Source organism: Microtus pennsylvanicus, chromosome 13, assembly GCF_037038515.1.
Source record: "Microtus pennsylvanicus isolate mMicPen1 chromosome 13, mMicPen1.hap1, whole genome shotgun sequence".
Lineage (NCBI taxonomy): Eukaryota > Metazoa > Chordata > Mammalia > Rodentia > Cricetidae > Microtus > Microtus pennsylvanicus.
The window spans coordinates 51876775-51893236 of NC_134591.1; the positions used below are offsets into that span (position 1 = coordinate 51876775).

Sequence of the window (16462 nt, forward strand, 5' to 3'; positions counted from 1 at the left end):
GTGTGATTCACACTCCCCCCCCTCCGTTTACAAAGACTTTTTTTTCCAAGAGACTCAAAACTAAGCATTTGAATTATTTATTCCTCTGCTCCCACCTACCAAAGGCAGGAGGCTTAGTCCCCCTAGGTTTGATGTCTCCCGTACTGCTTGGTGTCTAGGGTTGGTACCAGGTTTGTTATTAGCCCCACAAGGGATAATTCCTTGGTGGTTTTCCAAAAGCACACCCTCCCCTTTAGTAAAGAGCCTTGTATTAAGCTTGTCAAATTGTCTGGGAGTGGTAGCGCATGTCTTTAATCCTAGCACTTGGGAGACAGAGGCAGGCGGATCTCTGAGTTTGAGGCCAGCCTGGTTTACAGAGTGAGTTCCAGGACAGGCTCCAACACTATACAGAGAAAGAACCCTGTCTTGAAAAACCAACCCCCACAAAAAAAATTAGATAAACTTGTCCAATTACCTAGTATGTCCATCTGTCTCTGACAAGACCCCGAGTAACAAATTGGGTATAGTTGGAGGTAGCAAAGACCCAAACATTGTATCATCTGATTGAGAAACTGGATGGCTTAGAGGAATCCGTAGCTTGAGTGGTTCAAGTTTATTTACCATTGCACAGGAGAGGCTTGAAATATGAAGGAAGTTGGCATGGAATTAAGGCAACATCATTCAGAAAGATTTCTTTAATTTAGGCAATATTTATTGAAGGTCTATTGCCTATCATGCCCCCAATAGTATTCAAGGTGCTGGGGGGAAAGGACAAATCCTTGGCCTCACGGCTCACCAGCCTGTAGCAAGAAACACACATGTCAAAAGTCACATAAAGCATCATGGGCACTATAGTAGAAGTCTGGGCTGGAGACAGGAACTTCTAATGGGCATCATACAATAAAGGCCAGAACAGGAGATAGAAAAGAAATCATTAGGACTTTAGTTGAAGTATGTTGAGTATTTAACATATCTTTGCCAATGTGTCCTCAATTGTTTCTGCAGCTCTGCGGGGTTCTGTCACTGTTCGTGCTCTGGAGATGACAGGGAAAGGCTCAAAGGCTTTCCGCTCTTTGCCTAAGTTTGCACAGCTAGCGGGTGTGAAAGACAGGCACGGAACCTGGCTCTAGCTCCAGACTTGGTTCCAGTGCTGGTGTGTTCAGAGAGGCAGGTGCAGAGCTAGGGTGGAGGGAAATGCCAAGAGAGCAAATAAATAAATGATTAACAAGACCCTCTTGGATGGCATAATTAAAAGGCTTGACGTGAACTTGGCCTGTACAGTTTCATTAGCAGCATGGCAGTAGGGGACCTCACTCTAAAGGGTCAATGGGAGGTGGGGGAGTAGAGACTTTCCCATACAAGAGGAGTTATAGGCCATGGGAACTTTAGCTCCAGCAGGCAAATCTCTGTGAGTTTGGGGCCAGCCTCTTCTATATAGCTAGTTATAGGCCATCAGCGTACATAATAAAACCCTGTCTCAAGAGAAGAAAAGTCAGAGGAGCCTAGTGGAGATGACCCTATAGTGGCTATATGGAGAAAGGGCTCTGAATTTGTCAGCAGTAGTGTGGAGAGATGAGTGTTACAAAGCCCAAGGAGATGGGTGGTGTTCAGGATGGATAAGGGTGTATGTGGGAGCCCTAGGTCTGTGGTAGCAAGGGGACCGCTTTCAGGGTTGCTGCCAATAGCTGAGTGGCAGGTAGGAGTGGTTGGCAATGTGGGTAGTGCAGCAGGATCCCGGCTCGGCCGTGGGTGGACACACAGACAGGGGTATGGTCCGCAGGCAAGGTTGCAGCCCTCGGTAGTCCATCTGGGGCTGGGAGGAGCACAAGGGCAAAGGAGTCCTCTCTGAGGATTTAGGGAGGATTTCCAGGAGGCTGGGCTCCACTTCTTCACAGGTGTCAGGAACCGTGGTCTTAGGCTGAGAGAGAGATGAGCCAAAGGAGATAGATGAATCCCAGCACTTGGGAGGCAGAGGCAGGAAGATCTCTGTGAGTTTGAGGACAGCCTGAATTGGAGCAGATCGTAGGGCATGGGGTGGGTTGGATTAAATAATATTTAGGCTCGGGGGTAACTCCTAGGGATAGTACATGTCGGCAAAGACCTTGAACAAGTTGCATTGTGGGAACAAGAGTCATTGGTGGTGGGGTGACTGGAGGAAGGGAGGGCTGGGGTGTACTTACAGGACTTAGGGCTGCAGTGTCTCTAAGGTACTGGCCTAGGACCCGATGTAGGTCTGGAAGGGAGGGCCACACAGCATGCCTCAGTCTTCTGTAGAGAAGGAAGAGAGAGGAGTCTGACTCGGGATTGAGTTGGGAGTGATGAAGAGGGCACCAAAGTGAGGCAGAGAAGTAAACCTGAAGAGACGGGGCGTAGCCAGAGCATGTCGGCAGTCCCTGAGCTCTGCCGAATCAGTACCATTCCTTCCCCATCACCCTGTCTCTCGGGGTCTGCTGTTCTTCTTAACTTACTGTATATTCATTGTATTTTTATGTTTCCACCAGAACACAAGCTCTGTGAGAGCTTGAACACTGTCTGTTTTCCACTTCTCTATCCCCTGAGCCCACAGTAGGTGCCTGAGAAATTGCTACGGTGAAGGAGGAAAAGCAGTGGAGTTTCTTGCGATGTGACGGCAGAAGGTTGTCTGAAGGTTGTCTGGGAAGAGTACCAATTAGGGTGTACTGTGGAAACTTCCAACTGGATGGCCCCGGATTTTCATGTTCAAGGGTTTCAGCCAAAGGTGTGTGGCCTATTCCATGACCTTCACCCCCATCTCCTGGGAGAAGTAGCTTTCTGATCTCAGGGAAAAAATAAAAAAGCCTGTGTGCCTGTTAGCAATACCACTTCCTCTTCTCTGTCCACATTGTTTTTTTCTTGTCAGATATGGCTACCTTGAATAGAGGCTCCATTCTAGTTTGCTCTTATACAAAGGCAGATTAAAAGTTCAAAGAAAGTCAGGCATGATGGCTCATGCCTATAATCCTAGGACTCGGGGTGGGGCAGGGTGGGGGGCAAGGTAGGAGGATTGCCATTGCCAGGAGCTTGAGGTCACACTGGACCATACAGTGAGTTCCAGGCCAGCCTGGGATACAAGTAAGAACCTGACCAAAAAAAAAGCAAAGCACTTCTCCTGAGTTCCAGAGAAGAGCGCCTGGCCTAGCCTATAACCAAAACACACACTCTACACTTTGACTCCTGAGCTAGGTGTTCAAGAATCAGCAGATTCTAGAACCAATTGAATGACCGAGGTGGTGCGGATTTTATCTTTAAGGTTTACAGTTTCTCCCCAGCCCTCACATAAATGAGTCATTCATTATGACATTGATTTAAGGGCCTTCTACTTGGCAAGCACTATGCTGAGGGTTTAAAAATGACCAAGAAAGGTATGATGGGGAAGACGTGTAAAGGAACAAATGCTGGGCTGTGCGTGTAGGGCAGTGGCAAAGCCGGGCTTAGCGTGCATGAGCCCCGGGTTCAACACTCCTCGCACCAAATACATAGACTAAAGCAGGGAAACACTACGGGAGCACAAAGGACCAGCCAGTGAGGGAAGGCCAGGAGGGGTTAAGAGTTAGTGAAGAAAGTTATTTAAAGATGACTGGATAGTCAGCCTAAGAGGATATTCCTGGCAGCAGGGACATTGTGTGCAAAGGCGTTGAGCAGTAAAACAGCCTAACTGGGGGTAAGTCAGGACTCTGGCAAGGCTGATTATACAGGGTAAAAGATTTTGTAGAGCTTTGTTGGGTTCTATCCTGGGTAGCTACTGAAGGAGTTAGGCAGGTCACACCATAGGCTAATGTGTATTTAGAGAAGCTTATGAGGAGAGAAGAGGCACTATTTCAATGAGTCAGGCAGTGTGCTGGGCTAGAGAAAGAAAGCATTGTTGGATCTATTTCCTGAGGTGGATTGACCAGGCCTCAAGGCCAACTGGGTGAGGTGGGGTTGGGAAGACGCCCGCAAGGACGCTGATTTGGGCCAAGGTTGGACAGTAGCCCTGGTCACTGAGCATCTAGGTGGTGGGGCTGTTGAAAGTGTCCACAGAGTGACCAGGCTAGAGTGTAAAGAGAAGGTGCCACTCCCAGAGGAGTGTGGAAGCAGCTGAAAGGGTGGGTGTGGATATTCTGTTGGTCCTGAGAGCAGTGTCATCAAGTGACTCTAGAATTCTTGTTCAGAGGCCACTGGCCTTGCAGAGACCACACCCCATCACCCTCTTGGCAGGGCGGTACCTGTAGTGCGCAGGAAATTGCCACTTCAGCAGCCCCAGGCCCAGGAGGACACTGAGGCACAGCACCAGGAGCAGAGCAGTCACCAAGGAGATCCAAGCTAGGGGGACAAAAAGCGTGTGACCTCGGTCGACCCATGGCCCCGCCTAGGGGCGTGCAGGCTCCAGCCCTGGCTCCACCCCCAGCTTCCCAAGCGCCCAACACCACTCTGAGACCGTGAGACACAGGGAGCTCCGAGGCCCGCCCATCGTCCCGAACCACGCCCTCTACGCAGCGTAGACCAGCTTCGGCCCCGCCCATCCTCACCGGTCTCGGAGCCAGTGTCCACCCTGGCTGGGGGAGACCAGGCGCTCCAGGGGCCTTGGTAGGTGGGGCCGTTGAGCCTGGCGCGCAGCTGTAAACTGTAGCGAGTTCGGGGACGCAGCTCCAGGGTCCCTCCCCGAGCCCCGAGGGACGGCTCCAGCACCTGAGAGGACAAGCGTGGAGCGGACCCTCAGAGCCACACAGACCGTGCCACAAATTCCGCACGAGGCGTGCAGGATCAAAAGCCCTGCCTGAGTTCAAGCCTGGGAACACACCCCGGCACTCACAAAGCTGTGCATCCAGCCACAAGATGTGGGGACCCCGCTACGGGCGCTCACCACCTACACTGGTCTTGCCTTGGATTAGAGACATGCTTGGACCCTCAGGGCCACACAGTGCCACAAGTTTTATAAGCGCAGAGGACGCCAGATTTGCGCTAGCTGCCGGGGGGCCACAAACACTATTTTGCACAAGCAAGGATACACTTAGCAAACATTTGAGTTGCTTAGGAAATGCCTAACATTGAGCTAGGCGCTAGAGACAAAGGTAAGTAAGTGAAATGCACAGCTTTATCTGAAGAAGTAAGTAGGCAGATAATCGCAATTAATTAGTGCAAGGCACCATGGGAGCACAATGAAACAATACTGCCTAGTTTAGTATGCCAAGAACACGGACGGACAATGGGAAAACCAGGAGTGAAGCGTGTTTAATACGTTATTCAAATTACTTGTTGCTAAGTAGGAGAGGGGGAAGTGAAAGGAGGAATCAAGGATGATTCTAGGCTCCGGTCTTGGGTAAGAGGTGGCTCCACGGTCAAAGAGGTGAGAGCAGTAATCTTGGAAATAAAAACTGCATATGGGTCTACTTTATAGAAAGTTTAGCTACGGTCAGATGAGTATCGCCAAGATAGTGGCCAGCTTTGGTTACTACGCAGGGCCACTATGGGAGGCATAAGGATCTAATGGAGTTTTGTGTATTTATATGTAGATCTGGGTAACTGACAAATTGGCTACACAATTGGGATACACATGAAAAATTTACGCTGTATTTAAAGTTTGTATACATTATCGTTTATGAGCTATATCTAGTCAAAGTACAACTGGGGAGGAAAATGAATTTAGCTTCAATACAGTGCATCTGATCTGTTGGAGATGAAGTTGTTTACTAGAGTTGTCTGGTAGGAAGATATATATGTGTGTGCGTGTGTATGTATATATACATATATGCATGTGTGTATATATACATATATGCACACATACCTCTATGTGTATATATATATACATGCTAACTGAGAATAAAAACAATGTTTGTGTATTAAGTACCTTTCTATATGCTAGGAATTTATATTAGATTTATTTTAATTGTATGAGTGTTTGTCTGCATATACATATGTACATCAGGTGTGTGTCCGGTACCCTCAGATTCCATGAGGAGAAACTGGAGTTATGGAGTTACGTGGGTGCTGGGAACTGACACTGGGTTCCTTGCAGAAACAAATACTGCTAACTGCTGAAATATCTCTCTAGTCCTTATAGTTAATTTTTATTCAACTCCAAGACAGGTAGCTTTCTCCCCATTTCACTAATGAGGAGACTTCAAAAGTTTAGGTAATTTGCATGTGGTGCTTAAGTCCCTTTCTGTGTGGGGTCTAGAATGTGAGGTTGTTAATATTTAGTTGATGCATAGCCATTGAAACCATAGGGTTTGAACCACTCACCTAGGCGGAGCAGACATTTATCTAGGAGAGAGTGTTTTGGATGCGGTACTAGTAAGAAAAACTCGTCTCAATCAGAGAGATAGGGAGAGGATGAGGGAGGCCACCATCTCACAGAAAGGGTTCTGGGATGGAACCTGGGCCTCCTGCATGCTGGGTGAGTGTTATGCCACTGAGATCCACCTCCAGCATGGGGAGAGAACGGTTCAAATGGAGTAGCCCACGGTTCCACATGCCCACGAGGGAGTTAGACAGCAGCTGAATCAGTTCAACATAGATGGACAAGTCCAGAGACAGTGTTGGCATGGGGAATGCATGTGTGGTGGTCCACAGGCATGCGTTGCTTTATGGTACCTTCCAGTCCTCGTGGCCTTCTCCCGCATAGCGGAGCTGGTAGCAGGTCTCTTGAGCTGCCCAGGATGTCTGGTGCTGCCACTCCAGTTCCAGCCTCCCGCTGGAGACCTCTCTCCAGTGCAGGCTTGGGGTAGGGAGGAGCACTGCAGGGGTTTCAACAGGGACTGTGCTAAGCCCTTTTGTGTATTTTGCCTCATGCCACCAGGGCCATGGGTCAGAAACGTTAAATAATAATAGATATAAAGACATGAGCAAAGATGAAAGAATGTAGTCTATAGAGTTCAAGTTTCAGCCTTCCAGTTAGACTTGGTGAAGGTGGGAATTATGTGGGGATACTTACCAGCCTGGTGGATCCAGAAAGGTGAGCCCAGGTAGCTGTGAATGTCACCTTGGGCTGTGGTCACCTCTACAAGGATGTGAATAACACTGTCATTTTGTGGCTTGAAGTGGCAGCGGGAGAATAGCGCAGGCTGTGATGGCTCTGCTTCCTCTTCTGCTTCACATTTCTCCCAGGTGGGATCTCTAAGAATCAATCCGACAGAGTCACCGAGTCAGGCTTGCCCCAGACACCTCTCCATCCTCCCCAACACACAGGCACTGTGTCCTGCATGGATCACGACTGAAGTCCTCCCTCTGTGCCTTAGGCCTCCAGGGCTCTCTCTGCCTTTATGCCATGAGGTCTAGCCTCTTTCCTTGAGGAAAGGGCAGGCATGCTATGTGAAAATAATGTGGTTATATGATGAAACCCGCCACTCTGTACTAGCTTAATAACAGCATCAATGATAACAAGAACAATAAGACATGAACATAGAGTCAGCACTCAGCCTCCTAGTTCAGACCTTGGCCAATGGCGTGATTTCTCTCTGCTCTAGCTCCCTTCCTTTGAGGAACTGTTTTGATACCTACCTTGCAGGCTGTTTCCAAGATGAAAGAGACGATCATTTTAGAAGCAAACATATTTATATTTTTAAATTTGCTCTTATTCAGCAGCCTTCTGGCATTGCTTCCAGAATTTGTTTCCCGAAACTGATTACTTGCTAATAACACCCAGAACATATCACAGTTTGACCTTTGCTGTTGCCACGTAAAGTGAAGCCACCATTATTGCTTGTGTGGGTTAAAGTAAATTCTAATGGGTGGGCATGTGGCTGCTTTTTTCCTCCCTCTTTCTTTTTCTTAAAAGACTGGTTCAAAAACAAACAAACAAAAAAAAAAATAAAAACAAAACACTGGGTCTCATTATGTAGTCCTGATTGACTTGGAACTTGCTAAGTAGGCCAGGCTGGCCTTGAACTTTGACGTGCACTTGCCTCTGATTTCTGGGATTAAAGGTGTGTGCTTTTTGTGGCAGGGTCTCACTCTAGCAAGGCTGCTCTCAAATGCTCTTAATTCTTAATCAAATCCTCTTGATTCTAATCCCTTGGTGATCTTATCATCCCTAATGGTCATTCTTGCATTCACACATCCACCCACTTAATCAACAAATACTTGATACTCATGTGCCAAGCATTGTGCCAGGCCTGAACACTATAAAGATAAAAAGTAATCTTAAAGGTGCCTCCATGTCAAAGGGCAAGTCACAAACACGAACAGCCGTGTTCTTCTGTGTGGAGTACGGGCTGACAGGAGAGATCACAGCAGAGCATCTAACTGGGAGGGGCGGGGTCAAGGATTGCTTCCTGGCTGAGACAGTGTTTACACTGAGGCTCAGACTATGAATGGGTTAGGGAGGGGGACAACTGGCTATTCCAGGCACATGCTTTGCAGACATAAAGAGAGTATTGTGCTGTGGGGTGATTTTTCTTTTCTTTTCCCTGAGGCAGGGTATCACTGTGTAACAGCCTTGGCTGTCTTGGAACTTGTTCCATAGACCAGGCTGGCTCAAACTCACAGAGATATATCCACCTCTGCATCCCGACTTGTGATAGGGGTGGGGTAATTGTGTAGGAGATTCTAAATGGTTTAGAATGAGGAGTGGTTTTTAGGACCGAGAGCTTGCTAGGAAATGATAAACGGGACTGCAGACCCCGTCATGGACAGCCTCTTTAAGGAGCATGAACTTTTGGGGGAGGTGGTAAGAGGGTCTCACACTACCTAGTTCTGGCATGCCTGGAGCTAGAGGTGAGCCTCCTGCCTCAGCTTCCTAAGTATGGGGATTAGAGCATAGGAAAATGCTCAAATATCATAACCAGGGAAGGGTCGAACACATTGTACCTCAGAAGACTCTTCTAATTGCTGTTTGTGGAGAGGACTTGGGAGGGGAGAGGAGCAGAGAATTCCAATAGGACATTGTCGGGATTTTCCTGTGCAAAGTAGTGAAGGCGAGAAGACGGTGGAGACAGAATGAAAGAAAGGATGCAAAAAACTTCTGTTTTAACACGGCTATTTCTGATTAGACCTGAAGGGCAGAGGAAGGAGGAAAGTCCAGGGCGATTGAGGTGTGGAAATTGACTCGTGATAGAATAGAGCAAGAGAAAATTTGGGTAAAAAGAAGAATCGATTTTATTTGTTGTTTTGTTTTGTTTTTCAAGACAGAGTCTCTGTTTTGCCCTGGCTGTCCTGGAACTTGTTCTATAGACCAGGCTGGCCTAAAACTCGCAGAGATTCGCCTGCCTCTGCCTCCCCAGTGGTGGGGTTAAAGGCGTGTGTTTCTATGCCTGACTTAATTTGGTTTTGTCACCTTAAATTCACCCATGGATTAGAGCTGCACCCTATGAAAATCTGTACGACTATTTAAAAGAATAGCCACTTTTTTTTGATGGTTTTTTGTTTTTTTGAGAGAGGGGTTCTCTGTAGCTTTGGAGTCTGTCCTGTCACTAGCTCTATAGACCAGGCTGGCCTGAAACTCACAGAGATCCCCCTGCCTCTACCTCCCGAGTGCTGGGATTAAAGGTGTGTGCCACCACCGCCCAGCCAAGCTACTTCTTTTGGACTGAATTCCAACAAACATTTAAGCAAAAAAGTAAGCTAATTAGCCATTTAGGGTTGTAGGGGGAATAGCTTGGTGGTACGGTATTTGCTTAGCCTGTGATCCTGTCCTTAGTATCATAGAAACAAAAACGAGAACAGAGCTGGGCAGAGTTAATCCCAGCACTCAGGAGGCAGAAGCAGGTAAGTTCAAAGTCAGCCCATGCTGCATAGCAAGTTCCAGACCAGCTTGAGCTACATCGTGAGATCCTGTATCAAAAATCAATCAATAGTATAGATAATAAATAAATAAAAATTCCGTGAACGTGAATATATAGTGTGATATAATTTATATTTAAAAATTAAACATTGTTTTTGATTTGCTTTGTTTTTCAGAACAGGGTTTCTCTATTATAGCCTTGGCTGCCCTGAAACTGGCTCTATAGACCAGGCTGATCTCAGACTCACAGAGATCCTCCTGCCTCTGCCTCCTGAGAGCTAGGATTAAAAGTCATGCACCACTGCCCAGCTTAAATACTGTTTACAAACCTATGTAAATGCAATGAAAAATCTGGAGAATACAGCAAAGCTTTTTCTGTTGTTGTTGTTTTGGAGTGCTGGGATTAAAGGCGCGCGCCACCATCGCCCGGCCTTTTTTTTTTTTTTTTTTTTTGTGATACAGGGTTTCTCTGTAGCTTTGGAGCCTGTCCTGCAACTAGCTCTTGTAGACCAGGCTGTCCTTGAACTCACAGAGATCCACCTGCCTCTGCCTCCCAAATGCTGGGATTAAAGGCGTGTGCCACCACTGCCCAGCCTACAGCAAAACTCTTCAGAGTGACTCTCATTCATTTGTTGAGGGTTTTTTCTTGCATATGTGTTCTTGTGTATGTGTTCTTGTGTATGTGTGCACATTCATGTGAGTATGAGTGCGCATGCGTTCTTGTGTATGTGTGCACATGTATGTGTGCACATTCATGTGAGTGTGAGTGCGCATGCGGAATCAGAGGACATGCTTGGGTGTTGGTCTTCAAGGTTTGCCTTGTTTGAGATGGATCTCTTGGCTTTTTCTCTGCTATGTACAGCAGGCTAGCCCTTGAATGTCCAAAGATCCTCTGTCTCTCTGTCTTGCTGTGGTATCACTGGGATCCCACATGTGTTCGACTGGGCCCAGCTTTGCATGGGCCCCAGGGATCTGGTTGAATGGCAAGGACTTTATCCAGCCATCCCCCTCCTCGCTCATTGCCCACTGTGGTAGGTGATGAGAATGTATTGGTGAGGAAAGATGGATGCTGATTTTGTCATCATGAGTCACACATAGTCAATGTCAGTGTTTCTCGACTAGAGATCTGACGGAGAGCTTTTTGTGTTACTGTTTTTGGAAAAAGACTCAATCTTATATAGCCCAGGGTGTCCTTAAATTCAAAGGTTGACCTTAGTTCCTCCTGCTTCTACTTCCCTAGTGCTGAGGTTATAGGTATGTACCACCGTACTAAGGTTTTTTTTTTTTAAAGATTTGTTTATTTATTGTGTATATAGTATTCTGCCTACATGCATGCCTGCAGGCCAGAAGAGGGCACCAGATCTCATTATAGATGGTTGTAAGCCACCATGTGGTTGCTGGGAACCGAACTCGGAACCTTTAGACAAGCAGGTGGTGCTCTTAACCACTGAGCCATTTCTCCAGCCCCATACTAAGATTTTTATTTAAACAATCACAACAAGGATAAATGTTAAATTGCATCTGAGATTAGTGTTTAAAAAGGAGAGACTGGGTGGTGGTACACACCTTTAGGTCCAGCCCTCGGAAGACAAGGCAGGCGGACCTCTGTGAGTTCAAGACCTCCCTCATCTACAAAGCGAGTTTCAGGACATTGCACAGAGAAACCCTGTCTCACAAAAACAGAAACCACAAAACAAGGAAAGTTACATAGTACAACAAGCATGTATAAACATGCTAGCAAGATGACTCCACTGGTAAGGGCACTTGCTGCCAAGCCTGACAACCCAAGTTCCATCCCTGGAACCCACATGGTGGCGGAATAGATCGACTCCCTTACGTTGTCTTCTGACCTCCACACTCATGCTGGCACAGATGTGCCCTTGACCCCATGCGGCAAAGTAAGTAAGGTTTTCAAAAATGCGTAATTCTGCTATTGGACCTAATAATGAAGGGACTGCTTCCAGAGATCTGAAGGATAAGGGACAGTAAAGAGGAGAGAGGGCCAGACAAGCAGTTCGTCAGAGGTCAGCAGAGCAGGAAAGGAGCCTGTGCTGGAAGAGAGAGATCAGTGGAGGGTAGCGTAAGATGAAGCTGAAGTCACAGGTACAGCAGACAGACTTCGTTAAGATCAGTGGAAACTTATCAAGGGTTTTAAAGCAGGGGGTGTTCTGTTTATTTCTGAACTTCTGGAGCTCTCCAGTTCCTGTGTGAAGAACTCTTTCCAGCGAACAAGTGGGAGATGATAACCCTCCTCCCCCACCCCCAGGACTGGGGATTGAACCCAGGGTCTTATGCATGTCAGGCAAGCCCTTTACCAAATACTCTCTCTCCCCAACCTGATGGGTTGTAATCGGGCAATGGCAGCGACACAACTTTGGGAACACTTAGTATGCAAAACCAACAACATGGTAATAGATTGAATTCAGAAAGGATGAAGGATCAGGGAGGCCTTTGGTAGATGTCCTTGAAGGCCAGGTTGGGTTTTGGATAGATTTACTAGATCACAGATCACAGGATATTGCAGTACATACTTGAGCAGCAGAAGGTTGTGACCACTAAGTTTCACAAAGCTCTGCAATGTGGGAGGTTAGCATCATGGAGAGCAAGCTGAAGGTAAACAGAATTGCCAAGGGTGTCCGACCTTTTGATATTGTGAAATGACCTGGTTATATAAAAAATTCAAACTTAAGCGCCACATAATCAGGTTACACAAAAACTGCATGTCGTAAGTAAGTTTTTGATTTGGGTCAAGGTCATAGCTGTCCTTGGTCGCATGTGGCCTTTGGGTCCTATGTTGGACATGCCTGCTAGGCCGTCTCAAGAGTCCAGATGAGATGATTAGGTCTGACAAAAGCAAGCCATTCCCAGCAGAAATGAAGAAAGACAATGAAAACACTCACTGGAGAACGAGAGAACAGAGCAGGGCCTGGAGGGGACCCACAGCCACGTTGACTTTCCGCAGGTTCAGGCTCACCCAAAGTTGCAGTCTTACCTGGCCGTGGGGCAGCACCGTGTCCTGCTGTGGTGGAAGAAGCCTTGGGAGCTAGTGTGGTCCTGATGCTGCCACTGGCAGATAACCTTCTTTAGATCCAAGGTAAAACACTGAAGTCCAATTGCCACTGTGGTCAAAGAAGAGGGCCGAGGCCGAGGCTTTTTACTCAGGAGAGTCCCCAAACTGTCTCCACACACACAGCAGAGCCTTCTCCCCTCTTCTCTGCCTGAGCACAGCTGTCCTGTGCAATGCCAGGTGTGAGGTCATCAGGAATGACCATGATTCCCAGCTTAAGTCTCCCTGGAGGTCTGTCTTAATCCCTTCCCCATCTCCTCATTCCTTTACTGACCCACCTGCATCTCCTGGAAGGTCCACAGTCACAGGAAGGGACCAGGGACCCCAGGAGCCACGAAGGGAGACTCCATCTGGTTGGCTGCGTAGCTGGAGCCAGTAGGATTTGCCAGGCTGGAGCCCTGAGATGAGGCAGCTTCCACCCTTCACTGTCAGAGATGGAGCCTGGGGGGAAAAATCCCAGGCTTGCTGCTCAGCTAAGAAGGCTCACATACCTTGTATTTGAACCATTGTGCAAACCTCGGCTCCTTGCTGGATAGATACGCACACAAAGCAGGGGCTGTGCTGGCAAATTTTGGGTGGTGTTTAGGGATTTTTACAAAGTCTCGATTTGGAGGGCTGAAAGGCTTCTATTATGTTAGCGTGAATGATCCAAAGTGGGAGACCCCTAGACAGGGCTCCTGAAGGCTAGTCAGAGTCTACAGTGGCCCCTCAAAGGCCAATCCTACCCAGGGTCCCCTAAGGATGACCCTTCTTTTTCAGGGGACATGTTGGGGTAGGAAATAGGAAGAGGAGTAGAAAGCTAGAATACTTCTCCAGTTGGGGAGGTCCTCATGGGTCCGTACTGTTGGGACACTGTAGGCCGAACACATGGAGGTCGGTCATGAGCAGGAACTGGGCTCAGCATCCACAGAGTGGGGCAGCAGGTTTCTGTGGAGAGCAGCTGCATGACCGAGGGGCTAGTGGAGTTGCTGGGGTCCGTGGGGCCATAGCGGAGTTCATGCCTCAGAAAGTCACTGATTTCAGGAGCAGGGGCCTTCCAGTGGATCTGAAGTTCCCCTGGTTGGCTTCCACTCCTGGCCTTGATGATACTGGGGGGAGCTGGCAGGCCTGAGGGCAAGACAAGGCAATCAAATCACTGAGTGCCAGTCTATGGTTCAACCCATGGACCGCAGAGAGGGCTGTGCAAGACTGAATAGAGCAACCCTGAACTAAAAAAGACACCTGTTCTCATTCCCATGGAAGGGAAAGAGGGGGCTGCTGTCCTCTTCTAGGCTCTTGAGAATAATGAGCTCACTGTGGTGTAATGGTTTGCTAGATTTGTGCCTCTCAAAGCAAGGACCTCTTTCCATCCCTGTCTCCTTGTTGCCTGGCACACATCGGTGATCTGACTGTTGAACAGGTGAATATATGTATATGTTAATAAGAGGAGCAAGATATCCTTGATGTGAAATGATTTATGAGAGAAATCTAGTTCTGGGTGCCAAGGCTGGAAGGATTAATAAGGGCGGTGGTTCTGAGATGCCTCTAGGAATCTGACAAAGAAGGTGCCCACATTGTCCCGAAAGACTACAGGTGAGCCTGATTCTGGGTGCTTTCACAGGCAGCAAATGGAGGGACAGTGTGGTAGAGATACCCTTACCTACACTATCCACAGAGAGCACCCGCTGGGTCAAAGTTTGGTTGAGGACCACATTCTTCAGCCAGAGGTGCAGCGTAAAGAAGAGGCGTACTTCATCCTGGGCTGGAAACCGGCACACGTATCGGGTTCCAAAGGTGGGCACCCTCTGGGAATGCAGGGGACATGCACGGGGCGTCTCTCTGTTGGCACAGGAGAGGTTCTTCCTACACAGTCATCATGCTCATCCCCGACAACCCAGGTTGAACCCATGCCCAATTTCTGTCTCCACTATTGCCATTTTCTTCTTGCTGCTTGTGGTAGGAATTCCATAGGGACTTGAGCTGGCCCATTTATAGAGTGGTGATGTATTGGGCATGCACTTGGCGTAATCCTCTGATAGGGCCAAAGACAGGGAAGCTAAGAGTGTGACTCAGCTAAACATAGGGACAGATAAATGGGGATTGGGGCTCAGTCCAGAACCTACCCTTGGTAGGCATACAGCAGCTGGTATGTCCCACTGGGTGCTGCCTCTTCCTCATCCCAGAAGCAAGTGAGGTCCTCAAATGTTTGGGAGAAGCAGTTCAGGGGCTCTGTGCCCAAGGCCAGCAAGAAGACATCTGAGAAACAGTTGGTGAGTCGGGCTCTAGATTCTTCCAGTGGGTAAGAGTAGGGGACCAGTGGGAGTCTCTTACCCTGTATCCCTTCCCAGGGCGCTTCATCCCTTCCCAGGGCTCCCTTTGCCTAAGCATAGATAATCTCCACCCTCTATACACCTCACCTTGGTTGGTGACTTGTGCCTGGTTTGGAGGGACCAAGAGGAGGCAGGAGGTGACCATGAAGAGGGCCCAAGAGGGCATCTTCTCCCGCACTGTGTGCCTGCCTTAGCCCATCCTCCCTTCAGGAAGCTGGGCCTCAATCCCCTCCCAGGCCAGCCCCTCAGGTTCCTGTCAGATACAGCCCCACGTCCTGTCCCTGTCTCTGCCCCTCTGGGGCCCTTCCAGACCACATTGGGGCCAGGGGCCAGGGGAGGGGGAGTGGGCAGGAGGGAAAGAGGAATTTAAAAGAGAAGACATGAGTCTTTTCTTGGTAGGGACATAGTGGTATGTATTTGCCTGTGACTCAAAAGGAGGCACCATGTGGGTGCTGCGTGCACTACCGGGGAAGAGCATATGGTCATCGGGACAGTGTTCACCATGCTACACAGGGTGACTCAGCATCCATACAGTAGCCTTATTTCCAACAGGAAGGTGAGAAAGATGGGGTACAGCAAGGTTAAAAGGTTACTCAAGGTCACATATCCAGGAAGATGGAAGGTGCGGGAGATTACACTTCAGGACCCGAGTGATCAGTAGTCTTGCCACGCTCCTTGATGATCTGCCATGAGGTGCCTGTCTCCCTCAGAGACAGGCCCGGTGGTGGCTATTTCCATCAGGTTCTGGGGCCCTGTGTATAAACAAACACATGCTCCTGGATAGGAATGGCCTGTCCATCAGAGGTGGTCTTCTCGGCAACCTTAGTGTGTGCTCTATAGACAGCAGTGATAGAAGCCCTGGCAATGGGTCAGGAATGCAGAATTCCAGGCCCTTTCCTTGACTCACACAAACACTGCATTTACCAAAATCCCCAGATGGTTCAGTACACAGTAAAGTTTGGAAAGTAGGGCCTTCAGTATTTCTGTCTGTTTGCTCAGAATGAGGAAGACTTGGGTCTCGGCTCTTCGGCTGTGCCTGCTTCAGGCCATAGCGGGGGAGGGTATATGCTCTCTTCATGGGAGCCAGGCCTTTGGGCTATGCTGGACCAATGGTGGTTCCTGTACTAGTGTAAAAGCTCCTGCTTAGGGGAGAGATGGATTGGAGGGGAGCAGCAAGTGACCATGCTAACACTCACACTTATCCCTTCGACTTCATCTGGGCTCCCAGGGGTGGCTCTGCAGACTAAGTGTTCTCAGTGTCACCTTCCTTTCTTCTTCCTTGTGAATTAATTTTATCAAATTTTAGGAGCTGGGTATGGGAAGAGGGAAATCTTTTAGGGTTCCTCTACAGTCTTCATTTTTTTTTCTGGCACCATTTCCTTGTCAGCT

At 48.3% G+C, this 16462-nt stretch overlaps 1 protein-coding gene across 2 annotated transcripts; it reads right to left on the reverse strand.

The window, feature by feature from the left end:
- Positions 1-723: 723 nt before the first annotated feature.
- Positions 724-15239, reverse strand: Mpl (MPL proto-oncogene, thrombopoietin receptor). 2 transcript variants are annotated; one of them, XM_075945309.1, is made up of 12 exons: positions 15161-15239; positions 14867-14999; positions 14404-14582; positions 13573-13691; positions 13043-13205; positions 12690-12816; positions 6911-7092; positions 6571-6713; positions 4506-4665; positions 4203-4299; positions 2160-2247; positions 724-1897 (listed from the first exon to the last, which is right to left on the reverse strand). In XM_075945309.1, exons 1-12 carry the CDS (start codon positions 15237-15239, stop codon positions 1646-1648), a joined length of 1722 nt encoding a protein of 573 aa, XP_075801424.1. In that variant the 3' UTR covers positions 724-1645. The 2 variants fall into 2 exon arrangements, with proteins under 2 accessions (XP_075801424.1, XP_075801423.1); XM_075945308.1 differs by having other exon boundaries at positions 13573-13871.
- Positions 15240-16462: the final 1223 nt, after the last annotated feature.